This window comes from Gadus morhua, chromosome 1 (genome assembly GCF_902167405.1).
Source record: "Gadus morhua chromosome 1, gadMor3.0, whole genome shotgun sequence".
Taxonomy (NCBI): domain Eukaryota; kingdom Metazoa; phylum Chordata; class Actinopteri; order Gadiformes; family Gadidae; genus Gadus; species Gadus morhua.
Window position 1 is genome coordinate 8017271 of NC_044048.1, and position 27666 is coordinate 8044936.

General features: G+C 52.3%; 1 protein-coding gene across 4 annotated transcripts in view; it reads right to left on the reverse strand.

Moving 5' to 3' along the window:
- Positions 1–5952: 5952 nt before the first annotated feature.
- The window catches only part of kmt2d (lysine (K)-specific methyltransferase 2D), a 31240-nt gene continuing 9526 nt past the window's right edge, over positions 5953–27666 (reverse strand). For 2 of the 4 annotated variants that reach the window (XM_030362241.1, XM_030362246.1), the window contains exons 23-55: positions 27499–27617; positions 27278–27413; positions 27074–27160; positions 26899–26976; positions 26643–26801; positions 26356–26425; positions 26015–26253; positions 25847–25920; positions 25336–25386; positions 23196–25229; positions 22496–22648; positions 22258–22397; positions 20177–22008; positions 19927–20050; positions 18908–18992; positions 18760–18826; positions 18436–18668; positions 15401–18256; positions 15153–15302; positions 14899–15063; positions 14463–14610; positions 14267–14348; positions 13397–13569; positions 12954–13078; positions 12730–12862; positions 12503–12624; positions 10906–12295; positions 10202–10338; positions 8123–8253; positions 7500–7785; positions 6941–7014; positions 6536–6644; positions 5953–6202 (exon numbers count right to left, since the gene is read on the reverse strand). In XM_030362241.1, coding sequence (XP_030218101.1) covers positions 6110–6202; positions 6536–6644; positions 6941–7014; positions 7500–7785; positions 8123–8253; positions 10202–10338; positions 10906–12295; positions 12503–12624; positions 12730–12862; positions 12954–13078; positions 13397–13569; positions 14267–14348; positions 14463–14610; positions 14899–15063; positions 15153–15302; positions 15401–18256; positions 18436–18668; positions 18760–18826; positions 18908–18992; positions 19927–20050; positions 20177–22008; positions 22258–22397; positions 22496–22648; positions 23196–25229; positions 25336–25386; positions 25847–25920; positions 26015–26253; positions 26356–26425; positions 26643–26801; positions 26899–26976; positions 27074–27160; positions 27278–27413; positions 27499–27617 — 11855 coding nt within the window. In that variant the 3' untranslated portion in view covers positions 5953–6109. The remainder of the gene's footprint in view (positions 6203–6535; positions 6645–6940; positions 7015–7499; positions 7786–8122; positions 8254–10201; positions 10339–10905; positions 12296–12502; positions 12625–12729; positions 12863–12953; positions 13079–13396; positions 13570–14266; positions 14349–14462; positions 14611–14898; positions 15064–15152; positions 15303–15400; positions 18257–18435; positions 18669–18759; positions 18827–18907; positions 18993–19926; positions 20051–20176; positions 22009–22257; positions 22398–22495; positions 22649–23195; positions 25230–25335; positions 25387–25846; positions 25921–26014; positions 26254–26355; positions 26426–26642; positions 26802–26898; positions 26977–27073; positions 27161–27277; positions 27414–27498; positions 27618–27666) is intronic. The other 2 variants (XM_030362252.1, XM_030362261.1) reach the window with 2 other exon arrangements.

Sequence of the window (27666 nt, forward strand, 5' to 3'; positions counted from 1 at the left end):
TTCCAAGCCTGGTTGGTTTTGTTTTTATCTCTGTATATGTCGATCCTCATGTTCCAAAGTACCGGTCTCCTAAAAACGGCCATTATCATACGCTCCCCGGTCTTTTGTCCGTAAATAAATTCATGTCCGTACGTTAAACACTAGCGACTCCTACCGTAAATTTACGGAAGCACGGATACGAAAAACAGACGTATGTGGAAACGAGGAAAACACTAGCGCTCCTTCCGTAAATTTACGGAAGCACGGATACGAAAAACATACGTATGTGGAAACGAGGCGTAAAGACACGTAACGCCTCGTTTCCACATACGTACATTCTCGTATGCGAGAATGTCTTTTTGGAAAACTCAGTAGTGGCTGAATTTCTTGAACGTCTTCAAATGCTGCATTAAGGGTCCACTAACACCTATATATAAGCATCCATAAAGTAGCATGCCATGGGACCTTTAAGGGACTTGTTATTTATAGGGCTTAAAGGAGCATTTCACCGGTGGAGGCATGAATATGTATTGAAATTGGGTCCTATATGTAGTCGAATAATAAAATAAAATTCTAATTTGGAGCCGTCTTGACCGAGAAAAGGCAGAAAGTGACTTTTTGGCGCTTGTGGATTGAAGACAACAACTCCCACCATGCACAGCTTCGCTGGCGGCCACTCCCGCTGATCATCTCCGCCTATCGGACACCTCCTTGTTCCATCTACTAATGGAACAAATCAGCGTGGAGCTTGACCCGACGTCACTGGCAGAGAGTAGTGACGCTTGCACAGAAGCATACGGCCGGCATCTTTCTTTATTCTGGGTGGAAATAGTAACATAGTTACGGCATTAAATGCGTCTATGTAAACATTTTTAGCGAGAAATTTGCATTTTAATTTCATAATGTTCGCTCGTTGAATGTGAAGGATGTTTGGTTTGATAGTTATGACGAAGAGGGAACGCTCCATTCACTTGCATGGACAGCGTCTCTGGTTGCTAAGCAACCTCAACGTCTTGGCGGACTATCTGCTGATCAACACTACGAATGCTGGAAACACACCAGACACACCATGTGAAGTTATTTAACCCGATTATTGTTATTTATATCCGAGATTATTTAATCTAACCCGATCTAAACTCTATCATGCACCCAAACACGGCGGCGTTTGGGTTTCCTACCTCGGACTCCTAAATCCAGCGCAGGCACAGGCGCGTTGGCGCGTTGAACCATTTTTGTGACACACAATGATCAAGCGTCAAGTTAGGCACGTTACACGCGTTTGGTGTGGCCGTAGCGTTATGCGGTTTCACCCAAAAAATCGGCTTCGTGTGGACGGGGCCAAGAAGGCGAACATCACGTCACCAAGTCACCAAGACGGGGAGACAGCGCCAGGCGACTTACGCCACTATCTGCCAATGGATCGTGGATGCCTGGGCTGATATAACAGTCTCAACTGTGGTCCAAGCATTCACGAAGGCAGTAATAATCACTGAACTGCCAGGCAACAGCAGCGACACTGACTCGGATAATGACGAGAGGGATCCGGGCATGTTGGATGCCGTACTCGCCCAACTGTTCAATTCGGGACACACAAGAATTCGAGGGATTCATAGACGGGGAATGAACTGAAAAAGTGTGCTTATTGTTAAGTGATATAGATATTGATCAGATATTGATGAGATATTGTTAATATGCAAATTAACGTTTGAACATCGTTACCATGGGAGTGACCGGAGTTGTCAGAACGCTTAATAAAGTTTGACTTTATCTGACTGTTTTGTTGACATTCCCTTTAGCACAGCTCGGTCTAGTCGATGCATAACGCAACCCCAGTCAAACGTTTGACTGCAGTATCTTCTATTCTATGCGCCTTAATCCGGTGCGCCCTATATATGAAAACAGTTCTAAAATAGGCCATTCATTAAAGGTGCGCCTTATAATCCGGTGTGCTTTATAATGCGGAAAATACGGTAGTCCTCGTTTGTATTTCTTTCGAAATGGTGAACTTTTGCATGGAGCCATCTTCTATGTCAGATCCAGTACCCTCCGCCAATGTACTTCAGTTTTATCAACAGCCTCTGTTATCTTAGCTTCAGACGCTGTGGATGTTAGTTTCTGCTGGTGAAGTCCCACCCACTGGCACTGCTCTAATAGGTCTGTAGCGTCAGTGGGTCCCACCCCCTAGAGGGGGGTGGGACTAGTGGTTGTAGTCTTACGAGAATCATCCCCTCACACTTCCTATTTTCTTGTACGCAAAAATCGTCATATTGCGTCATTGATCTCTCCAGTCTCTCCAGAAAATAAGGGAATGATGCTAGACATTCAAAAATATGCGGGGGGTTCTAAAAATACAAAGCTTATGTGAAATGGGTGAAGTTGCCCTTTAATGTTGTTAGGGCCAGGTAATTTTTTCGACCAATCATATCGCTCGAAAAATGCATTTTCTTTAATTAAAGATATAATACAATGTTATTGAGATCTTGGGGGGTCAACGAGTTAAGGATCAGTCAGATTCTGAGAGCAGGTCTTCTTACAGCTCAACACCGCTGTCATTCGTCTGAGAGTTTTTCTTGAGAAACGTTGACTTTTGTGAAACCAAAGGTATACCGACACAAAGAGACCCAAACTGTCCGAAGCGGTGCAATATTGGTGAGTTTATCACCATTAAGTAGGCTACAATCCGATAAGACTATGTTCATGAATATGGCAATCCGTAGAGGAAACTGGTCCTAACAACATAAGCCATATAAATAAACACTTTCACCGGTAGAATACTAATCAAAGGAACACACTCCAGCTTTCAATGCAAGTTTCATTGCTTGACATATTGAGTTGAATGTGTTTACTCCATCTTCAGGGTTTCTTCTGCCTACATCCTCTGCACCGCCCGCAAAATAAATTGGTTTAATAACAGAAAAGAGGGTGAACTATATCTTCAATGAAATAAAGCTTTAAATGATACTGTTCTTCAGTAGCCTGGTCCTACCAGACCATCGTACTTCATTTCATTTGTACAGAAGTTAAATGAAAATTGAGCGGAAGTAGGTAGGTGGGCGGTGCCAGGCTAGTTCTTCAGGTCCTAATGTCTGCAATAAAGTATCAGGAGACACACGCAGGAATGTTTCAGGAAATGTAGTGCATTTCTCAACAATGGGCAAATATTTAAAATGCATTTTATTTTCCTTTTACAAGAAATAAAAGCAAACAGGAAATTAGATGTTGGGAAAGGGGGTGGGGAAAGCTGTATATAAAGATGCATCCTCTGGCTTCATCAAAAGATATTTACAGTTGAAAATAATATCCATACAAAACATGCCACATATAATAAAAATGATCATTTATTCATCGTCCCTAGAAGTCTCTGCTGTACAGATGCACACCTTTTTTTAAAAAGTTGTTTAGGTTTAAAAAACAAACAATTTGAGCAATCTTAAATTATAAGATACGCAGAGAATTTAAATTAAGAATTCAGAGAAGGTAAAAATCATTGAGCCTAAAATCCAGTGAGGGGCATTGTATTGAATGTCTTCCCTTCGAGTAGAAACATACCAAAATATATTTATATATATATATCACTGCCTCATGATCTACCACTTTAGAGAAGTACTCTGTTCATACTGAGAGTGCAATCCATTATCTGGTAAATACGGGATTAAATTTGAGTATAACATAACATACATTAGGCCAAGCAAACATTTCACGATATATATATATATATCTCAACACATTCACTTCTATAGGGAGGATCTGAAAATTGGAAAATAGAAAAAGCAAAAACACTAAAACAGTACTACCCTAAGGAACTTGAATTTTTCCATTCATAGATTATACTTATCCAATTGAGACCAACTAAGGGAAAAGTTTTGGTAATCAACAAGCAGTAGCATAAATAAAAACAAAACGAGAACATTACATAAATACACAAATGCTATGCACCATTGTACTGCTTTTATGCAAGTGATTTTACATCTAATCATCATGATTCTCCACGCGGATCCGTTAGCAAACAACGTCCTAATTACTTTGGCTTCTCATTCCAATTGACTGGAGAAAACCAAACTCGTCTTTGAAAGCTTAAAAATCACTAATAGAAAAAACAGGTAAATGCAAAAAACACTCTGGTTCATAAACATAAAGATATTAGTTTGCCATTTTACATATATTTATATACATACATCTTTATCTTCATGATAAAATGATATCCAGTGGTTGAAATTTACATCAATTTTTATTTCTCTACACTTGAATTTATTGATTAAAAATGTTTTGGATAAAGTTTGCTGTCCCCTACTGTGGGTTTCTCACACACACACACACACACGCGCACACACACACACACAGACACACACACACTTGCATTTTTAATTCTGTGAGGTCTTAGGTTAAGGGGAAGAGGATACCGCATAACATGGGATATCGGGAGTTTCAGCACAGCTCCCTTACTTAAATATTTAATTTTGTCGTTCATTTTTACATCTTTTTTTTTTTTTTATACAAAGAACTGACAACAAATGCCCTTTTTAAAACGAGTCTTCCACTGCCAGCTGCCGACCTCAAGAAGACTCGACCACCACTAGAAAAAAGCACAAAGGAACGCAGACACACGCTCGGCCCCGGCAGAGAAGACTCTCTACAGTAAAGTTGTACAACAGTCCACGCTGTGGTAGAGAGAGCGAGGTGGGCCAGGTCTCAGGTGGAGGAGTGGAGAGGCTGTGGAATTACTGGAACACAACTAAAACATGAATGGAGCGGGACACAAGTGGAGGATCTGCGGGTGAAGCCACCAGCACGCATTTCCTTCATTTGGGGCGGGATGGGGGTTGTGTGTGTGTGTGTGTGTGTGTGTGTGTGTGTGTGTGTGTGTGTGTGTGTGTGTGTGTGTGTGTGTGTGTGTGTGTGTCTGTAAGGTAAGACGGAGCATGACCCTGAAACTGAGGGGCCCACCCGCTTACACCCATAACTCCACGTGGAAGCAACTCATAGTAAGGTGGGTGTCATTGTGCTTTCACACCTCAAAGCCTGGATGTCCGATGCATAAATAGAAAGAGCAGGTTGTGGAAAAGAAAAGAAAAAAAATACAAATTCAAGATGAAAAGACAGGTCTATCTGGTAGCATATAGGACCCCTGAAAGCTTGCTTGATTGTGAACTTAATGCAATAATCTTATCAAAACGGTCATATAATTTCTCTGTATAAATAATTCATGGATAATATGTTGGCTCATTATTGTAAATAGTCATCATCAGCATAGAGTAGATAAGAGCAAACCGGCTGCTATAGTTTCCCTGCTTGTCCGAGAGGCCCTCTGACCCGCCCCTCCCCTCCCACAGTAGCAGTTAACAGTTTGTTTAGTTTTATACAAAGCAGTCACTTCCCAATAAAATGGATGAGGTAGACTGGGTCCAAACTAACCCACCGTTAGACTCCAAACGGGTCAATAGTATATCAATAGCATATCAACTTACATCTTATCCATCGATCGCATGCAGCTCTACAGAGAGCCACAACAGGATTGTCTAGCCAATATCCACGGTGTCTTCATTGATGTCTTGATGGGAAAAGTGTCTCATGTTTTATTCATTTCAATAATCCCAGGAGTTGGAAGGAGAGGGGAGGCGGTAAGGGGGAATAGGTCCGACTTAAAACATAAAAAAAACATTAGTTCATTCTTAGTACTTGAAGATGGCTTTTTGTCGTGTAACTTCCAGCAGTCTGACCGAGCTTCGCACTACTAGTATTGAGAGACAGAACAGTAGGGTCAGAGTCATTTGGTAAATATTGAGGATTTTCTTGCAGCGATTTTCAAGAGCTTATTGAGATTGAGCAGTAGAAAGGTGCAGGGTGGAGTCAGGAGGGGGTTGTGGGTTGGGATCTGGGTTTGGCAGAGGAAGGGCTCGTCCTCCTAGTCCCAGCTGAGCGTCCCAGCATCAGGCTTGTGTTAGTGGAGGTGGTCGGTTGCTTCAACAGTTAATGCTTTCCAAACCTTTGGCTACGAGTGTCAACACTTGGGTACCACCATGTCTCTCACAACAGCTTATGCTCTGGCTATTCCAAGGCTTTGGCGCAGCAGTGTCCTGGCACCAATGAGAGTGCACTGCTCTCCCTCTATCTTCGTCTCGCTCCTCCCCCGTCAATTCATCCACTTTCGGCAATTCCAGGCTCCGCAATGGCAGGGGATCTTGTGCTGATCGTCTTCGAAGTCGAACTGATAGTCGTAGGTCAACTGAAACACAAGGAGGGGGACAAGTTAACACCCGCCGTCTGGACGCCACTGGACATGGTGGGGTGGGGGGCAGGTGGAGGTGGTCAGGCCTGCATGGATACTTCGGGTGGTGGTTGTTATGTAGGTCTGTGGTCCATGCGTGCGTCTTTGTGTTGTAATAAGAGGGGGATTTTGGATCGACTTTCTGTCTTTAACTTAAAGCCATTTGCAGTGTGTAACAGAACCACCTCAGAGTGTTAATATAGCGGGTTGAGTTCAGTCTGGCCCTGGTACTGATGAATGTGTTCAGTGAACTGATGGACTGTACGTGGACAGAGGAGTAGAGTCAGTCACCTCTTCTCCTTTGGGGATCCGGCGACTGGAGATGATGATGATCTTGTCCTCTCGGTCAAAGGTCACAACCTCTGCCACGCAGTTGGGTGCACACGAGTGATTTGCGTAGCTGCAGAAAAACAAAACAAGGGAAACACACGTCAAGAGTCCGATATGTATCCCGGTGTTTCATTATGATGGTCATCATTCTTTTTATTTTCAACGATTTATTTTTGCATTTCTATACTTTATGATAGAGTGAGATGGACAGGAAGGTATGGGAGGACATGCAGCAAAGGACCACGGGCAGCAATAGAACCAGGGTGGTGATCAGGACTGAGCCTTAAACGGTACACCCTCTACCCCATGAGCCACCGTCCTTGTGGAGCTAGGGTTCCTCCCACCAGCTCTCTCAGGCCCACTCACCGTGCCGGTCCGCCGGTCAGCGTGGCGTCGATCACTTGCTCGTTGTTGATGCGGAACATGTAGATGCCACGGTTCTGCAACACAAGTGGTGAGGGGATCAACGAGGGCAGCGCGAGACGCCGCTGCTGCCTGCCTGGAGGCGCGGTCGCCCATACGGGTCCTCGGATTACAACTGAAGCAGTCAGAGGGCTGTGCATGACGTAGGCGTCTACATTAAATGTGTTAAATGTGGAAGGTCAAATAAAAAAAATAAAAAAGTACTTAGTTGTGTAGCATCTTAACTTAGCTATCTTTGTTGCATACAGGGAATGGGTTAACGGTTAATGGTTGTTAGTACTTGGCACTTGGTTCTATGAACATCCTTACTGTACCAACAGCGATACTTGTTTCTCTTTCTTCTGACGAATGTACGTAATGTACTTAATGTACTTAATGTATGCAAGTCGCTTTGGATAAAAGCGTCTGTTAAATTCCCTCCAAGTGCAAACAACAATGGAAGCCACGTCCCAGTGTAGAGGCACACACAGGGCCGGCGGGCGTGGGGGGGGGGGGGGGGTACCTGCTCCTCGTAGATCTTCTCCCGCCGGTTGGCCACCTCGTTGCGGATCACCGTGCCGATGTACTCGATGACCATGGTGTGCTTCTCCAGGTCCTTGGCGGCGTACAGCCCCAGGCCCTGGATGCGCGAGCGGGCCAGGTACACGTTGTTCTTCCACTCTGTCTTCAGCCGGCGGTACTGGGACGACTTGGAGTGGACGAACTGCTTGCTGTAGGGCGTGTTGGTCTCGCCTGTGAAGGTGCTCTGGTAGGCCTTGGACATGCTGGTGCTGTTGAGTGTGTGCGGCCTGCGGAGGAAACAGCCATGGTTGGGTGGGTTTCCCCCTGTGGATCGTTCATTATGGACTACGGCTCATAGGGCTCAGGAGGTAGAGCGGGTGGGCCAGGAACCGGAAGGGGTTGCTAGTTCAATTCCCGGCTCCTCCTAGCGGAGTGTCGAGGTGTCCCTGAGAAGGACACCTCACCCAGAGTGCTCCTGACCATCTGGCTGTCGCCCTGCGTGGTTGACTCAGCCGTCGGTCTGTGCATGAATGGGTGAATGTTATGCAATATTGGTTCGCGCTTTGGGGCGCTGTATAAATGCAGTCCAGTGATATGGTGGTGATGGGGGTGGGGGGGGCTCACCTCTTGCAGTGGGTGGGGACCTTGGCTTCTGAGCGGGCGCAGCCACTCGGGTTGATCATGAGAGGGAGCTCCATGAGAGGGTGGCGGCCGTAGCGGAACTGGTAGTTCTGGCAGTTCTCCACTCCGGGCAGCTGAGCACAAGGGTTCAAACACCATCAGCTCCTCTGAGCCGATGCTTCATACCATGGCAAGGGGTTCTCCAGTGATCCCCCTACATGCAGCCAGCATCGGCACGGCACGAGCTGTGCCACTACTTCTACTACGCTGCAAACATCCATTTTTGTGAAAGAAACAAATGATGCCAAGGCACCTTAAATGCCAATTATTCTCAATCCTATTAAATATGTTACACTGCTACATTGTCATTGGATAGATTTTAAAAACAAGATACTGTAGGACGGTGGCATTAGCTAATGAATTGCTTGAGACTAAATGTTGGAATAAAGATAAGTATTGCAACAAGGGACTGGATAATGGAGAATACCTAGCATATTTGATACCCCTACAGCAGCAACAGTATTTTAAAACCTAGAACATGGGATGGCTACAAAGCGCAGACTGAAAACAGTTTGTGTGACAACAATAATACATAAGACAAAACGTATGCCATTAGTTATGCGATGATGCTTTAGTTGTATCAGTGTTTCCCCTATATGTATTCAGCAGGGGCGCACTGCCGCTGCTGTTGGATTGTCAGCGCCACTGCAACAACAAAAAATAAATGCAAGAAAATAAAAAGGCTGCTGCCAAGTTCAAGGCACATTTGCACACTGATCTGGCCTCAGCTGATACCTTGACTCTCTTGGTTGTTATGTCATATTTGGAAGCTCAATTTGTACAAAAAAATCTGAACAGAAGTAACCATTCAAAGTAGGGCTGTATGGTATGGTCTAAAATGTATATCACGGTATGATTTGAGGAATAGACGGTAACGGTATTATATCACGGTATGTTCATTTTATCTTCTAATTTCGATATAAATGCCTCTGAAGGGGTAAAATACTGGGAAGGCAGCAAAACCGCATAAAAAAAATTAAAAACTTTTCTCAAGTTACTTCCATCTCTGAAAAACACTAATGTTTAATAGTATGGATTTGTTTCTCCACTTGCTTGCGGACCTTGCCGTATAGTTTTGGCATCTCAATTTGGCTGAAGTGTGTGCGGGCATGTAACGCGTACCTGGGATCGAGTGTTTTGACCATCTCCTTAAAGCCCTTTCTATCAACATTTTGAAAGGGAACAATGTCCTTAGACAGGAAAACAGTGACAACGTTTGTCATCTCGTTCCACCACTGCCATATTGTTGTAAGGACTGGCTTTCAAAATGCCTGCGGAAGCAATGTCTGATTGCAGAGACGGCTTCACGCTACCAGCGTCTGTCTCGTACGTTGTGGAATGAGAGCTCGTGAAGGGACTATTGCGCAAGCACGCAGGAGCGCTTGCTGCGCACCTGCGTACTTGCGCAATAGCATACTGCCTGAAGGCAGTATCGCTGTCAATCTGTCCCTGGGAAAAGTAACGCGGTGCCGAATTTAAAAAGGAACTATGTTTCGTTACCATATTTTCAGTAGTTGCTCGTAACTTTACTTTTTACATGAAAAAGTAGTTAGGGAACTGTATTAACGCATTACTTACTTTGTTACGCGTCACACACAAAATTGTCCACCGGTCACACCGGTCCCGAGGTAACGTCAACATCCATACCGTAGCGCAAATTCACACCGGTATACCTTCAGCACCGTTTATACCGTACACCCCTAATTCAAAGGGTTATTTTTCACGAAAAGAGATCTAGGGGAATCACTGGTTGTATGAAACCATCACTGTTGGTATTCATCAGCCCTTTGCATGCCCACTTCAGCACTGTCGACACAGTGCAACACACACACACACACACACACACACACACACACACACACACACACACACACACACACACACACACACACACACACACACACACACACACACACACACAGCTCAGCTGGAAGACCATTGTAGGGCAAAACTGTTCTCTGTCCATCAACACACAAGCGGATATCTGCATCCCAGGTGAGGTGGTTGAAGGAGGATTCTTACCGACTCAGTGATGCGCATGACAGCGTGGATGGTGAGGCCGTACATCTCCTCTCCCTTCACCCGGTCGGCGAACAGCTTCAGCATGGCCGACTCGTCCCGCAGCTTGGCCACCTGCTGAACCACTCGGTCCCAGATGCCTGCGAAGGAAAAGACAAATGTTACATTTTCCAAGTAATGTACATCAAGGTAACAACTTTATAAATCCCCCAGAGGGGAAATTCCCGGCAGCAGTGGAAAACACAGGAAAAAAATAGACGCCAAGGTTAATGCTAAAGTAAAGAAAAACCGAACAAATGGTATAAACAGCATAAATTAGGGCTGGGCGATTAATCTAATTTTGATCGCAAATTTGTATTTTAGCGTCAAACTATCACAAAATTAACATAATCCATTTTTTTTTATGTTTTATAGAAAAGGCAGAACAGCTGGATACCTATCTGTATATCATTTTAAATTGGAACATTTTCTCTTTAACCATTTTGTGTATTTTTTTAAGGTGAAATTCAAAGTTTTTTCGGGGAGAGACATGCTGAATAAATACATGTTTTCAAACTCAAAAATAATTGTTAGAATAATTGTGATCTCAATATTGACCAAAATAATCCAGCAGCCCTAGTATAAATTATATAGTGGCCCAGTCCTTCCCAGTATATTAAAGTGTATAAATGCAAGTGGCCCGCGCACGGTGCGGCCCCGGGTCCTACCCTCGGGCGTGGTGTCGCTGTAGTGCAGGTCCTCCATGCCGTGCTCCAGCACGCGCACCTCGAAGAAGGGCCGGCTGTCCTGCTCGTTGACGCGGCAGCGGTAGCGGCAGCGCTTGTTGGGCACGCGCGTGCTCCAGTAGATGCGCGTGGCCTCGTAGCCCACGGGGAAGATGGCGGTGGGCGAGTGGAAGCTGGCCATCTGGGAGGGCAGCAGCTGGCCCACCGAGTGGAAGATGAGGCCGCCCACGCGGAACAGGTGGAAGCGGTCGCCGCGCTGCAGGATGCTGGCGATCTGCTTGACCTCGTCGCGCTCGATGTAGACGCGGCGGTACACCGAGAAGCTGCCCAGCTCCTCCTCGCTGGGGCCCTTCAGCTTGTGCTGCGTGCACAGCATGGTCTTGTCCTTGAAGAACATGCAGCGGGCGCGCGCGGCGCAGGCGAAGTGGTAGACGTTGGGGCAGCGCAGCCGGTTGCAGCTGCTGGTGGCGCCCGTCTTCTGGCAGTAGGCGCAGAGCGTGCGCAGGCCCCGGCGCAGCGCCACCTCCACGTTGATGAGGGCGCCGCCCTGCGTCTCGTACACCTCCGTGGACCACAGCGCGCAGTTGAGGTGCACCCAGAGGTCCACGTCGATGTTGAGGAGGCGCGCCGGGCCGTCGGTGGCGCCGTCGCCCTCCTCGTGGCAGAAGCAGCACTTGCGCTTGTCCCGCGGCAGCCGGTCGGGCCGCAGCGCCACGCGCAGCCGCTCCATGAGCTCCGACACCTCGCGGTGGTTCTCCTTCTTGGAGCCGCCCTTGCGGATGGTGATGACGAGCTGGAGCCGCTTCCAGCGCACGCCCTTCCACTTCTTGGGCCGCGGCTGCACCGCCGCCTCGTCCGGGGAGTAGGGCCGCCGCTGCTGCTGCTTCGCCGGCGGCTTGGCCGGCTCCACCTCCATGGCGTGCTCGGGCGAGATGCCGGCGGTCTGGGCGGGCTCTTCGGGGCCGGTGGGCTCCTCTTTCGGTGCCGGGGGGTCTTCCCTGGGAGCGGCGGGGTCGGGGGCCGGGGGGTCAGCAGGGTCAGCGGGTGCGTCGCCGGCGGACGAAGCCTCGGCGGCCTCAGGACCCTCAGACTCAGGCCTCTCAGCTGAGTCGGCGGGCGGGGCCACGGCCTCCGGCTCCGGCTCCGTCTTGATGTGAACCGCGGCGAGGGGGACGGAGGGCGGCTTGGTGTCCACCGTCGCCTCCTCCTCCTCCTCCGGTACGGGGGCGGGCTCCGACGGGGGCGGGGGAGGCGAGGGGGAAGGGGGCGGGGACTCCTCCACCGGGATGACGGGCAGGTGGCGCACGTCCAGGTCGTTGACGTTGGTGGTGTAGCAGTGCTGCGCTGGTGTGTCCTGCTGCTGAGAGAACTCCTGTGGCACACACACACACACACACACACACACACACACACACACACACACACACACACACACACACACACACACACACACACACACACACACACACACACACACACACACACACACACACACACACACACGAGGTCAGACTGGAGCTCGGCAGAACATCAGAGGACGGCTTCGGACCTACACAGTGAACCGATGGCTGGGGCTGACCTGCTTGATGAGGGCGAGGACGTCCACCTGCTTCTTGAGCGTGCACCCTGGTAGCGTCACGTCAAACTGCCTCAGCCAGTCGTCCTGGCTCACCGAGGGCCCGTCGTGTGTACCGCCGTCGCCTGAAGGAACACAACAAGGGCACACTTAATACGGCGATGAACGGACTTTGGACGCACCAGTTGTAAAGTCGTGAAGGGGTGCGGGACACGGGAGCTTTTGTGTACCTGGCTGTTCAGGGGCATTACCTGGCCCGGCGGCTCCAGGTGTTCCCGGGGTCGGAGGGAAGGTCACCTCGTAGGACCCGGGCATCCTGATGTGAAGCAGCTGGGCCATGGCCACCATCATGTGGTTCAGGTTCTACAACACAAGAGCGGCGGTGGTCAGATTCAATCGATGTCTGTGGGGAGAATGTGCTGCAGTGGGCCGGGGGGGGGTGGGGGGGGGCTACCTTGGCTGCGGCGGAGGACAGCATGAAAGTGACGGAGACCTCGTTGTTTTTGGAGCTGTCCCAGTTGTTTGACGTGGAGACGGCCTTGCTGTCGGTGGCCTCGAAGGGCTTGATCTCAGGGAAAACTACGAAGAAACATGAGAGGTATGACAGTCAACTCACCGGCGCCTAGATCTCAGTCTTCACTTAAGCCTCAGGATTAATCGAATGCCTTTTAACCCATCGAATAGCAACTAAAACAAATGACTCGTGTGACTGAAGGTAGGACTAACAATAAACACTTTAATGATGGACAAGCTGGCCCCACCACGGTTTCAAGCTGCATCAGGACCAATTATACTTTATTCTGAGAATCGTGACCATTTTGGGAAGACATAAAATTCCATGACAATCTAGGGGCTATATCTTGATAGAGTTGCATGGAATCGATGCGGGGCCCGTACCTGGGATAGCGCTGCGCGGGATGAGGGGGATGATGGGGGATATGGCCCGCTCCGTCTCCTCCTCTTTGGGCTCCCGGAGACAGGGGAAGCGGGCCATGGCGTCGCCCAGGGCGCTCTCCGGGGACGAGGCCTGGACGATGCTCTCCGAGGCGTCCTCGTCGTCACTCTCCATCCTGAGGGGGGAGACACCACAGGCGTTATACTGGGGGGGTCCGGGCACGGCGAGGGGGCCAGGGGGGAGACACCACAGGCGTTATACTGAGGGGGTCGGGGCACGGCGAGGGGCCAGGGGGGCGCCAGCGAGGTGCTGAGCAGACGCTTTTTACAGTTAAACCACCAAGAAGTCTGAAGGCTGGTCATGTGCATCCCACTGTAGCTGGCGCATTAATGGCTATTTAATAAACAACTTCTATCAAAATAATAATTTGTTGTTCATACTAAGACTTTAGATTGCTAATCTAGTCTGATGGTATATTCATATTTGTTTCAACCGATCATGTAAGTGGAGGCAGATCTTTAAGCACATCATTGGCTATTAATAGTGAACATAAACTTGTCCAGAACTAGTAAACAGTAGAACAGTTTCTTCAAATCAGTCTTCGAAAGGTTTTAAATCAACGCTGTGTAGACTGGCCAATACTATGCTAGTATTAGCATCCCTCTCTAAAAGCATAGCGTCCATTCAAAAAAGGATGGCTCTTCTTTGATACATATCCTTGATGAAACTGAAAGACTAAGCGTGATCCTTAGTTTTGGGTTCGCTGCCCAGACACTGCGGCGGCGCTGTGCTATAACACAGCAGGACTGCTGCGTCCCAGAGGGCCCTGAAGGGGAGGGCGGGGTCCTGAGAGGGACACAAGCTTCACCAACCTGATGTCCTCGTTCTGGTTGTGCGGTGGAGTTGGGAGAGCAGCCAGGATGTCCACGCTCTTCACCTCTTGACTGACGGGATCTACCGAGACACATTGTGTATGATGTCAATGACACTGGAACGACAGCGACACCTTGTACATGGTTCTAAAACAAAAAAGGTGGACGTCATGCGCATTGGCCAAGACGATCGTACCCATTGTGTCTTCGGTGGTCTCGGCCTGCTTCCGAGTGTCGGCCAGCTCCTCCCCCGCAGTGACCCCGTTGGGCAGCTTGTGCTGCACCGATGGTGGGGGCGTCGGGGGGAGGGAGGACGGGGGCGTGGGGGGGTTGCTGAGGTTACTCTGTAAAACGAGACAGAAACATTTATCAGAGGATCTTCCAGTGCCATTATGCTGACGGTAGACTTACGATACATCTGGTGGACGACGGTACGTCTCTCACATAGTCCGGGGTCTCTTGTGAACTACAATGTCTCTGAGGTACACGATTGACCCTGTAGGACACCAATGTCACCGTCGCAAATGATTTGCGACGGTGTCTGTGTACTGTGGTGCCTCTGGTGTACTATGGTGTGCTACGGTGTACTACGGTGTCTGTGTGCTACGCTGTCCCGTGTGCTACGGTTTTACCTTGGTGAGCAGCTGTGAGTAGTAGTCGGGGATGTTGTCCAACACTGCGTTTCCAAAAGAGCCTTTGAGGGGGGCTTTGCCATTGGCCGAGCTGCTGCCGAAGGGCGCGAACAGGTCAAGGCTGGCGGTAATGGAGGGCTCCATGAGAGGCAGTAGAGAGAGGCCCTGAAGGGGGACGATCGTTAGTCAATCAGTTAAACACAGGCCAATAAAGTGAGCCGTTTAAAGAAAGCCATTTCCACCACTCCACGTACCTGTTTCAGTTGTTTCATCAGGGCCTCAGCACTCTTTCCAACATCCTCTTTCTTGTTCTTCTTCCGAGGGTTGGGCCCTCGCTCCCCGCCCGGCTTATTGGTACGTTTGGCCTTGGCCAGAGGAGTCTTTTTAGTGATGGACTGCAGGTCCTGGAACATACAAAAGAAACATCATCATTATTCAACACTGCCTACCCACAAGATACGAGTGGAAACGACCCCCCTACAGGTTGTGGTGCTGAGCTCACCTCCATGTTGCGCGGGGTTCCCTGTAGCTTCTGCTCCAGCATGGCCAGCTTGCTGTTGATGTGGCCGTTGATCTCGTTGTGGATCCCCTCGGAGGGCCTCTGGGCCGCCAAGTGGTTCTTGGTCCTCAGGAGCTTCTGGAGTAGCTGCTGTCCCGTTTCCGATCGGCCCAGCGTGCCCGGGTCCCCGCCCATGTTCTCTGCGTTGATGAAGCCAGAAGGGTGGCCGCAGTTCATGAGCTCCTCCCTCTTTATCGCCCCGGGGTGGGCGCCCGCCGGTGAGCCGCTGTCACACTGCGTCTCCCCGGGCTCCTGCTTGATGTTCTGGAGAGTCATCCGGCACAGGGCCCCCTCCCTGGAGCCGGGCTGAGGGCCGTGGCCCGCCGAGGCCTTTTGCGGGAGATGCTGCTGAAGACGCTCCTCCTGCTGCGGCCCGTTGAGGGGCACCGAGGGGGTCTGGGACGCGTCATTAGCGGAGGAGTGCGGCTCTGCCTTCAGCCCTGGGTAGTGATGGGGGCTCTTGGCGCCGGGGGACCGGAGCGGGGACGCCCTGACCTGGTTGTACGGACTCCCTCTGCCGGCGCCACCCTCGGCTTGCGACGGGGAAGGAACGTGTGTGGAGTGCGGCGTCCCGGGGGTGGCGGGACTGCTGTCCATCCTCGTGAAGGAGGGTCCTCTTGGAGACCCCGCTTGGGACGGGGAACCCGGCATTCGGCCCGCCGCCGCGACCATGTGCGCTTGCTGCTGTTGATGGTTGGGAGTGGGCGGACACATGCCCAGCGCCTGAGCCATGGCGTGGCGCTGGGGGTCCCCAGGGGAGCTGGGGAGGGATTGGTGCGGAGACATGGGCCTCACCATACGACTGGGGTCCATCGGCAACCGCACCATCGGCATCTGACCCCGGCTCATCTGCTGCATCATCTGCCCCACTTGCTGCGGCGGCTGCCCCGGGACCATCATCCCCTGCAGGATCTGAGAGGGCATCCCGGGCTGCTGTCCCAACGCACCCGGCTGGGGAGGACCCACCGCTCCGGGTTTACCCACGGCAGCAAACTGCATGGGCTGTCCGTCGGGACCCGCCATCCGCTGGTCCCCCTGGTGGAGCTGGCCCGGCGCCATCTGAGGCCTCATCTGACCCGGCTGGCCCTGGGCCATGGACATCCTCATCATCTGGCCCTGCTGCTGCTGCTGGCGCTGGGCGATCATGGCGTGGATGTGTTGGATCTGCTGGTTCGGGGGGAGGTTGCGGAGCTGGGGATTCTGAGCGATGATGGCCTGGATGTTGATGTTGGGCATGCGGATCTGGCCCGGGGGCGCGCCCGGCCTCTGGACCATCATGCCCGGCTGCTGTGCCCTCATCATGCCCATCATGGCCTGTTGCTTCTGCTGCTGCGCCATGAGGGCCTGCTGCTGGGGGCTGGGATGACCCATCAGGGCCGGCTGCGGCTGCATCGGACCCGGGTTCTGGCCCATGACATTCTGGACCGGGCCAATTCCGTCATGCTGCAGGGTGCCGGGATCTTGGGACTGCTGCGGGACATTCTGAACCGCATGTTGTTGTTGCTGCTGTGAAGTTGAGACATCCATCTGCTGCCGCTCCTGCTTGATGTTGACCAGAGCAGACTGGGGTGGACCATGAGGAGCCATGCCGGCGGGTTGGTTCTGAAGTGTGTAAGATGGATTTTGCTGCTGCTGTTGTTGCTGCTGTGCCAATTCCATATGTTGCTCCCCTGTAGATCCTTGTTGAACCATGGGACTGGCAGTCGGAGGCCCACTCTGCTGTAATGGGGTCCTGGGAGCTGGGGTGAGCATTGCTCTTTCTTTAAGGCCTGGGTTCTGTGGGTCTGGTTGGAAGGCCTGCTGCAGTCCCTCTGTACCGCCCTGTTGCTGGGGAGTGATGCTCCCTGCAGAAGGGGAGGAGCACATTTGCGGCGTTGAAGGTTGGGAGGTCCTCTGGTCTTGGTTGGGTTGATTGATGAGGCCTTGGGACTGCTGTCGGTGTGCCATCTGTTGCTGCTGCTGCATCTGCTGCTGAGATATCATTCGCTGGGCTAAGATGTTTTGCTGTTGCAGAGTAAGCTGGGCCTGTGGACCCCTGATGCCAGGGTGACCGGGAGCCACAACCATTCCTTGCGGACCCATCATTAACTGAGGTCTCTGCTGCTGCTGAGATGGGCCGTCGGGCTGAGTCACCATGATCCCAGGCTGAGCTGACATCATGCCCGGAGGCTGATTCATGGGCACCATGTTCGGCGGCAGCTGGGGGACTGGCTGGCCCCCAACCATTCCCTGGGGAACTGGCACCATGCCCTGCTGGTTGGCCTGGTCCACTGGCATCCCTTGTTGAATGTTTGGCTGCTGTTGAGCCATGAGCTGGTTCCCCATGATCCCAGGTTGTGCCTGTGGCATCATGCCGGGCTGCTGCCCTGGATGGGGCATGACCCCGGGCTGTGGGCCTGGGTGTGCCATTGGGTGCTGGCCCATCATCGCCTGTTGCTGCTGGAGTTTGGCCAGCTGCATGCGATGTTGCAGCTGTCTTTCTTGGAGGAGCCGAGGGTCGGCGCCCTGCATCCCGGGCCCCTGGGGGAAATAGCCCGCGGGGGCGCCCGGAGGACCCGGGGGCCGGGGACCAAGGACCCCGGGGTTCTGGGGGGGAGCCCCGGCCATGAAGGGCTGCCCCTGGGGCATCATGCCAGGCGGCTGGCCCATCATCATCTGGCCAGGCATCTTGGAGAGCATGTGAGGAGGGGCCAGTGCAGAGGGGCCGGGCTTCAATAAGCCAGAGCCCTGCTGGTGCTGCTGCTGTTTGCTTTTGTACTCGGCGATGAGGTTAGTGTGCTCCTTCTGCTGCTTGCGGACCTGGAAGACATTGTTTTGGATAAATTGTATTTAAAAAGTGATATTTTTCGAGACAATCAAACCTTCCCGAATATACATTTATTATAAAGGACTATTGCTGATACAGTAGTTGGTTTGAATGTGCACATGGGCCACTGGCTGAAAGGTCAAGTGTTTCGCCCACTCCCAACTCTTAATACCTGGTCCAGCTGCTTCTGGATCTTGCTCTGTTCTTCGGTCACCAGTTTGAGTTTCTCTGCGTCGGTCTCGGCAAACTCCCTCCCGGCCTTCTTGGCCGTGCGCTGCTTGGCGCAGAGGGCCTTGCGGGACTTCCGGTGAGCGCCGATCTGTTCTTCTAAGAACTTCAACTGCATCTGGAGCAGCTGCTGGGTGTGGATGAGCCACTCCTCGTACTGCTGCTGCTCGGCGTCATCTGGAACGGGCCACAGCGTTAACATGACACGATCGGATGTCTCCGTCAGAGCGCCCATTCAGAACGTGGTGGGGTGAGGAGACCAACTTACTGATTATTCCTTGAGTAAACTGCGGGGGATTGGGTCTTGTCTGGAGAGGCGTACTGGTTTCTCCCTCCTAGAAAACACAATACATGTATATTAGAATACATGCAACACAAAACGAACCATTCCTTTTTTATGCTAATGTGATGCTTACCTTGGATGATCCCGGGACAGCCTGCCCAAGTTGATCGGCTCCTGGGGCAGAGGCCAACCTCTGGGCCAGCAGAGACACTTGTTGTCTAAGGAGAAACCAAAACCAAAAAGATATCTATGATTAAATGAAGACAGGGCTTAAGATCTGCATTCTACCACCTGAAGAACATCGCACGACTCTGACCCCTCACTCCCAGACCCAGCTACCGAAGCCCTGATCCACGGCTTCATCTGAACTACTGCGACACCATACTCAGCGGTCTCCTCTCTAAACCCTGGACAGACTGCAGTATGGGCAGAACCCAGCTGCCAGGGTCTTAACTGGCATTAGGCCCTGGCAGCACATCACCCCCACCCCGATGCAGCTCCACTGCTTACCAGTCAAGTTCTGCATTCGATTCAAAGTCCCTTCACGCTCTGGCCCCCCCGTTACCTCTCTGACCTCCCCCACGCCTACACCCCCCCCGCGGTCCCTCAGGTCCTCTGACGAGGACAGGCTGGCAATACCCCGCACGAGACTGAGGACCTTTGGGGATAGGGCCCCCACTGTCCGCCCCCACTCTGTGGAACCAGCTCTCCCCCCACATCCGCTGTGCCCCTTCCGTGGAGACTTTCAAAAAGTACAAGAAAGCACACCTTTTCTCTGAGGTCTCTGACTCACGACCCCACCCAGCGCCTTGCACATTTTGCACTCTCACTCACTTGCCCACACATACACCCTCACCTCCCACTCTTGTGAAACGACCTCGAGTATCCTGGAAGGCGCTATATAAAATCCAACTTTTTTATTTATTATTATTATTATTATTATTATTATTATTATTATTATTATTATTATTAAGCATTTCAGCAGGATCGTTAGGAGATGCCTTTCTACCACCTTGCTGGCAATCATTGCCAACGATCATTCCCGCATTAACATTTTATGATTCAAAGCTGTGAAATCTAATTTTAAATCTAATCTTACACTTTCAAAAGACAAGCTTGTTTTAAGAAGAAACAATTCAACACTTAAAGTACCTGTTGATCCCAGGTGGGACACCGAGTGGATCTTGTGCCAACACTCTCTTGATGCCCTTTAGCGCCACCATCTTGGCTTTTGCAATGGGATCCATGTTGTCATCTGAAGCAAATGTATCCAAATCTACGGGTTCAAACAGAAAGCATGGTAAGAAAATACATGAATATAGGTCATATAATAAATTGGCTCAGATGCCAATATAATAAAATGTGTTAGATGCCAAGACTACATGAACTCTACATGAACTACCTTTGTTTGGGAAGAAGTTATTGGCCATGGGGGGCTGTTTGCCCATCTGGGGTTGCTGTTGTGGTTGGTGATTCATCCCGGGGTGCATGCCCCCAGGCTGACCCAGCCTCATCATGGCCTGCTGCTGAGCCATGTGAGGTGGAGGAGCCATTCCCGGTCCCATGAACCTCTGCTGCTGGTGCTGGGGCTGCATGGCGTGCATGGGCCGCGGACCCATTCCCGGCTGGCCCATCATGACTTGGGGAGGCGGACGGTGGTGGTGCTGCTGCTGCAGCATCAGGGCGCCAGGAGGGGCCTGCGGGTTGGGCTGTTGACCGGGCATGCCCTGCATGTGGCTGGGCATGCCTGCCTGGTGCATGGAGCTGAGCTGCTGCTGATGTTGCTGCTGCTGCTGCTGCTGCTGTTGTTGCTTCTGCTGCTCCTTCTTCTCATGCTCCAGTAGATCCTGTATGAGAAGAGGCAACTCCCCGTCTAAAGAGCTCTCTACCTTGGCCATGTCTACAGAAGGAGAGGTGTGACCCCCGACATCGGGCAGCCCCAGTGGGTCCGCCCCCAGGTCTGGGTGTGGGGTGGACGGAGGGAATGAGAGGGGATCGCCTTGACCCGGGAGAGGGTAGGATATTCCCCCTAAGCGAACAGAGCTGAGAGAGGCAGACGGAGCCTGCGGTTGTGTTTGCTTGCCTGATGCACCCGTTCCACCCAGTAACATGGATACGGCCTCTCCCATCTCGTCTTTGATGACCATCTGTCCGTCCTGATGCTGTGGCATTAGGCCTCGGTCCTCCAGTTTGATTTTGGAGGTGCTGGCCGTCTCTGAGGGGGGAGCGTGAAGAGCTGATGAGGCCGACGTATCTGAAACCTGTCCAGGCTCCAGCTTGGGTTTCTGCTCCACCTTGATGTCAGCAGAGCCAGAGGCAGTAGGCGCCTCGCTCTCCGCCTCCACCAAGCGGAGCTGGTCCGAGAACACGTCTTTTGGGTCCCCTTGGTCTAGCTCGGGGTCAGTGTAGGCCAGCAGATCAAACTCGTCACTGTTCAGCAGATCGTCAAGGTGTGGGTCATTGGTTTCTAGATTGTCAAGGTTACCCAGGTCGTCATCTCCTTTGTCAGGGTCCAGGTCGAGGGCCAGGTCGTCGTCCTCCACACCGCCATCCCCAGGGGCGTCCGAAAGGCCCTCCAGGTCAGGTTCAGGCAGGTCGACGCTCGGGTCAACCTGAGGCCCTATGCTAGGCTGTGGAGGATGATGCTGCTGCTGCTGCTGCTGCTGCTGCTGCTGCTGCTGCTGTTGTTGTTGCTGCTGCGGTTGTTGCTGCTGTTGCTGTGATCCAGGATGGTTGGACGAGTGAGCGATTGTTTGTTGCGGATGCTGGCCTTGTTGCGTTGCAGGGCAAGTGGGCATCAACATCGATAGTCCTCCCTGCTGCAGCCCCATCTGTGAGTCGCCAGCCCGGTCGACCTGCATGGTATGTTGCTGCACATAAGGCGCTGCGAGGTCCTGTTGGGGAGGGCAGAGACGGGGTCTGGCCTGTGGCCCTCTGAGCATGAAATGGGGTCCGAGGGGCAACCTCTGAGCGTTGTGCCTTAACTCGATGAACTGCGGTGGGGGTCCCTGCCCCATTGGCTGCATGGCCTCTCCGGGCCCGGCCATCATGCCACGGGGGTTCACCATCCCCTGCATGGCCTGCATATTGACGGCAGGGTTGAGGTGATGCCGGGGGGGCATGGACTCCATGCCAGGCGGTGGGAACCTCCGGGGGCCGGACGCCTGACCCTGCCACTGAGGAGGGAACGGTGGACGGCCATACATGGCTTGAGGGTTGCCGGGTCCGGGTTGTCTGATCAAAACAAAAAAAAAAAGTGTAGAAATCTTTAGATATAGATATTTGACACAGGCATCTACTCAAATGGGGATGAACAGTTAATCATTTAAAAGTAATTTTCAGTTTGCAGATCAGAGATAATAGGTGAACAATGTTATTCGCTAACATGTAACCGATTACTGGAAGCAAGGTTTCCACATATTAGACAGCATCGAACAAGTCCCCATTGACCCAACCGCAAATACTGAACAAGTGCCAGTGTACCTCATTGCATTGGGATCCAAAACGCCAGGGGTTTCCAGAGCTTGTGGGCAGAGGAGCTTTTCCTCCATGCCCCCAATAGCCATTGGCATCTTCCTGGCCATAGCAGCCTGGGGTCCGGATATAGCAGCAGCCACACGGTCCTTCAGAAGAGCGGGTGGATTCGTTAGCCAAAGCACCAAAGCCTGACGGCTGCAACGCGACTATCCTGTTGTTCCATGTGTTTAACTTGCTGTATTACCTGTGGATAAGGCGGTGGGGCCTTGTGGGACTGTGCCAGGTCTCCTCCATGCCAGCCAGCGGCGGGGTTGCTGGCGGGAGCGGCAGCCGGCTTCGCGTGCCGCACGCCCCTTAGGACTTGTTGCTTGATTAAGAAATCTCTCAGTTTCTGCCGCTGGAGGTCAAAACACAACCAATGGTTTAGAACATAACCCAGAACTAGGCATGCCATCATTATACATTTTTATGGCAAGATAATAGTCGAAGGGAAAAATCACAGTTTGACGATTATTATGCATTCATTTATCAAAGCTGTTAACACTTATTTTGTTGGCTTTGGTTTTCAACAGTTGCTTCTTTTCGAAGAAGAAGTAATCAGCACTGAATAATACACAGCTCCCCTCAAACACTCATTTCACTCTTGTGAAATGAAGCATGCAACACATCCGCAAAGCATTTTGAGCCGGTGCACCAATGTAATGACTCAGTTTCCCTGTGATGGCAACTTTAATAAAATGTTGAACTCAGGTCTCAGAAAAAGAAGGCACCATAATGTCCCACGTTTTAAGAGTGAGGACAGAAACATCTGTGTAGCTATGCCTTTACCGTTACAAACCAAGTGGTTTTAAACCACGGTTAACAGTGAAGTCGGTTAATCGCTGCATCCCAACCTTCCACTGATGGGCGGGGATATTTTCCACACCAGCATGCCGTGTGCGTACCTGTCGATGCTTCTCCAACTCGGATGGGCTGAGGCCCACCAACGCAGGATCCAGCACCTCTGGCATGTCTTGGCTCACAGGCATCGCTGGTTGCTGGGGCGATTCCGGAGGGCGGACAGATGTTGGGTCATGGGACCCGGAAGAAAGCCTGGGGTTGAAACCATCTGCTGCCATGGCTTGCTGCTGGACATGCTGCTGCAGCTGGAGTTGAGGCTGGTTCATCTGAGCCTGCTGCTGGGACATCTGAGCCTGTTGCTGGGACATCTGAGCCTGTTGCTGGGACATCTGAGCCTGTTGCTGGGACATCTGAGCCTGTTGCTGGGACATCAGAGCCTGCTGCTGCTGGGACATCTGAGCCTGCTGCTGGGACATCTGAGCCTGTTGTTGCTGGGACATCTGAGCCTGCTGCTGCTGGGACATCTGAGCCTGTTGTTGCTGGGACATCTGAGCCTGCTGCTGCTGGGACATCTGAGCCTGTTGTTGCTGGGACATCTGAGCCTGCTGCTGCTGGGACATCTGAGCCTGCTGCTGCTGGGACATCTGAGCCTGCTGCTGCTGGGTCATCTGAGCCTGCTGCTGCTGGGACATCTGAGCCTGCTGCTGCTGGGTCATCTGGTAGGTGGAGGTGCTAAGGCTGCGGCTAAAAGGAGGGGGTGCCGAGGTGTTCCCGGAGATGTGATCCCCGTTGGGGTTGGAGGTGGGGGATGCGGGGGGCGGCTGGTTAGGGTGAGGGGAACCTCTGTAGCTCGGCACGCCGTCGGGGGCGGCGGAGGCGGGCCGCGGGGGCTTGTGGAGGGCGGCAAAAGGGTCTCTGGATTGGGGCCGAGACGGCGGTCGGGAGTAGCTGTCGGGAGACTGGAAGCGATTGGCGCCAGGAGACTGGACTGAGAAGGTGTCGTTTGACAGGCCCCCGGGGGTGAGGGGCGACGGGGCGCTGCCTTGGGACTGAGGGCTCGACGGCACCCGGGGGCAGGTCTCGTGTTGGACCACGGCGTGCCTTTGGGGCACGGGGGAGCAGCCGTCTCCCGACTGAGGTCTTGGAGTGAGGGGAGGCTGGCCGTAGGGGTCGGAGAAGGGGTTGGAGGGGGACTGCCTGTAGGCCTCCGAGGGGTGATTGGGGGAAGCTCCGGGGTGGAGCGGCCCGCCTTCCCCTGGGTGCATCCGTGGCATCAGCGGGGCCTTAAACAAACCATCCCCGGACTCCAGAACTCCTGCAGGGGAGCCCGTGGCCAAATCGATCCGCCCCATCGAGGAGGAGCGGGGTGAAGGCGCGTTCATATCAGCCCGGTACTGCCCCGGGCCCGAAGGCGAGGCGGCCATCGCCGAGGGGGAGGAAGATGAGCCATATTCCGGGCGGCCCATCCCCGGCTGGCATCGGAAGGGATCCCCATAGTGGGGGGTGTGCGGAGGAGAGAAGAGCGGCTCCCCGGGTCCACCAGCCCTTGAATGAGGACTTTGTGGAGGTCCTAAGGACTCCAGAGAGCCTTGTTGCATCTGAAGCTGTTGACTCTGCTGCTGATGTTGTTGCTGCTGCTGCAGCAGCTGCTGCTGATGCTGCTGCTGCTGCTGCTGCAATTGCGATCTGAAATAGGGATCTACCTGCTGGGCCCGCCGGGGAGTGCCAGGGGTGCCTGGTTGCATGTCGAAGGGGCCGGGGGCCGGCCGTCCCTGAGGTGGACCGTGCGGGCCAGGAGGAGGGTAACCTGAGGAGTTGGCCTGCGAGGGGCTGGTCCCGGCCTGGGAGAAGGGGGTGGAGGGCTGGGAGTGGGCGCGCGGGGACTGAGGAGGCAGCTTGGCAAACGGATCCGTCCGGATCTCGGCAGAGCCCGGCGTCTTCGGGGGCCCGTCCGGGAAAAAGGCGGAAGAGGAGCCGTGGATCGGAGGGAAAGGGAAGGGGCTCTCCGCGGAGCTGGGCTGGGACGGGGTGGAGGCGGAGCCCGAGGGGGGAGGGATCTGGAGGTGGAGGCTTGGCCGCTCGCCCTTCACTCGTCCTGGTTCTGTCTTGATTGGCCGGCACACCTGGCTCTCCGCCTGCTTTATGGAGCAACAAGTGAGAGTTCAGAGAACAAGCGAGCCAACATTGCCCGGGAATAGCATGCGTGCTGCCTATTGTTTCCATCAGTGGTCGGCTGTACCGTACCTTCTGTGCCTTGTTGATGCGCTGAGATGCTCGATTATCTTTGGCCTTTTGCTAGAAGACAAAAACAACAACAAGGTCAAGCAGCCAAAAGAGTTAGAAACATTAACTACATATGATCTTCAATGGTCATATTTCGAATCACGTAAAGAGGGGAATTGAGGATTGAAGAAAAGTACCATCCTTTAAATAAAACACCATGACTTTATTTAATTTTCCTACGACATCAGCTTTCTGTGGATAAAAAGAACATGACAAATGGAATAGTTTTCCATTTGTCATGTAAACTATTTCCAAAACAATTCTCATCAGGATGAGGAGATGAATTTCCTATCTGCATAATTTGTCACGCTCATTCCATAATTATTTACTAGTACAATAGCTAGGAATAGAAAAGGGAAGTCAGGGCCCCCCTGCTAGGGCTGCTGCCCCCGCGACCCCACCCAAGTTAACAGTTGAAGGTGAGATGAGATGACGAACAGCTAGTAGACCGTCCTGGGAAATGACCACCTACCAGAAATGGAACCTTGTCAGCCGCAGAAACCTTCCTCCAGATCTTCATGATCTGTTTGCAGCGACTCGCCCAGTCTGTGGCGGAAATAAACGACACAAAAGCTGGGGTGATCCATCGTTCTACAGAAGCATCGTCCTTTGGCTACTGCTTTCCCTTATTCCAGCTCACCTGGGTAGTCCTGCTTGAGCGTGGGGAAGTTGGTGTTGGCGTAGAGCACGGGGGAGATGGTGGACAGCTCCCCCAGCTCCTCGTCCTTCTCCCAGCGCTGGAGGCTGCGCTGGTTGTAGGAGAGCCCGTCGCCCTCTACCTCGGTGGGGGTGGGTGGCGTGGAAGGGGTGGCCGGAGTCGAGGGCGTGGCCCAGGGGCTTTCCTCTCCACCGTCTGGACTGAAGAGCCCCCCACGGTCCCTAGTGACAATAGACAAAGATTAGGGAGGATGGTTTTAAGGATGAGGATCCAATGTCTTCTTTTCAGGATAAACACGTGGGAGTTTAAGGAGTGATATGTACCGCATGTCAAAGAATGGAGACTGGGCAAGGCCAGGGAAGGTGTCCATCACTCCAGCTGAGGGCAGGGAACCTGGGAGATTTCAGAAACCAAGTTCAAACTTAAAACTCCCAACATGAAAACAATCTTGGTTTTATTTGACGTAAATAGATAAATACATTCTTAGTGCAATATCATTTACTAGGGATAATAATATCAACATGATAAATCAATCAAATAAATACATTTTGTTAAAATAATACATTCTCAGGGTTTGTGGTGTAACACTGTATTGCATCGCTCTGCACACCTGAGAGGAGAGGTCTCTGTTGCAACGCGTTGCGGTTGAGCTCTCCTTTACTGCCCTCTAAGATGGGCTTCATGCCCTCCAGAGTGGAGCCATCGGACACCCCCAGCACCCTGCGGAAGAACTGCTCCGAATCTTGGCTCTCCATGCCTTGAGGAAGACCTGGTGCATGAAACAAATGTTATTCCCAGTGGAGACGACCACGACCTCAAAGACTTCCAACAGCTCCACCAAGACACCAATGTACGCCCCTACTCACCGTCACTTTTCTCTGCATCGGAGCCGTGAGGATCGGAGGAGGCCTGGTCCTTCACCGACGAGGAAGGCGTAGAAACTCCTGGAAAGACACGGTTAGTTAAGCGCTAATCCTCACTCCCGCGGTTATAAAAACGCCACGCCTGGATAAGACGGCTGCTGGCAGAAGCCTCACTCACTTGCTCCCTCTCCCTGAGACAGGGGTGTGTCCACCACCTCGCGCTTGAGAGGCAGAGTCGCCTCGGTCATCCCGTGCTGGGCTTCAGCTGAGGGGGGGGAACCAAATAAAAAGACCACCGACGTCAGCGCAAACCACCGCTTGATACAACTCAAATTGACAGGCGGACCCTTGATTACGACATGTGATAATTAGGGGCACTCACCCTCTTGGACTGGAGGGATGAGGCCGGGTAAGGCCGGCTCCGGGGGTCGAGACGGGCACATTCCTGGCCTCTGGACCGGAGGTATCACCACCGCCTTCTTACTCATGTCAATGAGTGTCTTGCCAAAGAACGCCTCCTGTTATAGCAAAGATGTGGGGGTGAGCGGGGTTGTGCCACTGGGTTGTGCGAAGAACACATAGGCAGAGAGGCAGAGAGCGTACCTGGAGATATGCAGGGAACATGTCCTCCAGTTTGCTCTTCTTTCGCCCCCGGCGTTTCTTCTGCTCCTCGCCCTCGGCTGGCTTGGGGTCCATGATGTTGTCCGTGTCGGGATGGGGACCTGGGGGAGAGCATGAGGACATTGAGAGAAGCCCGCCTGATGGGACAAT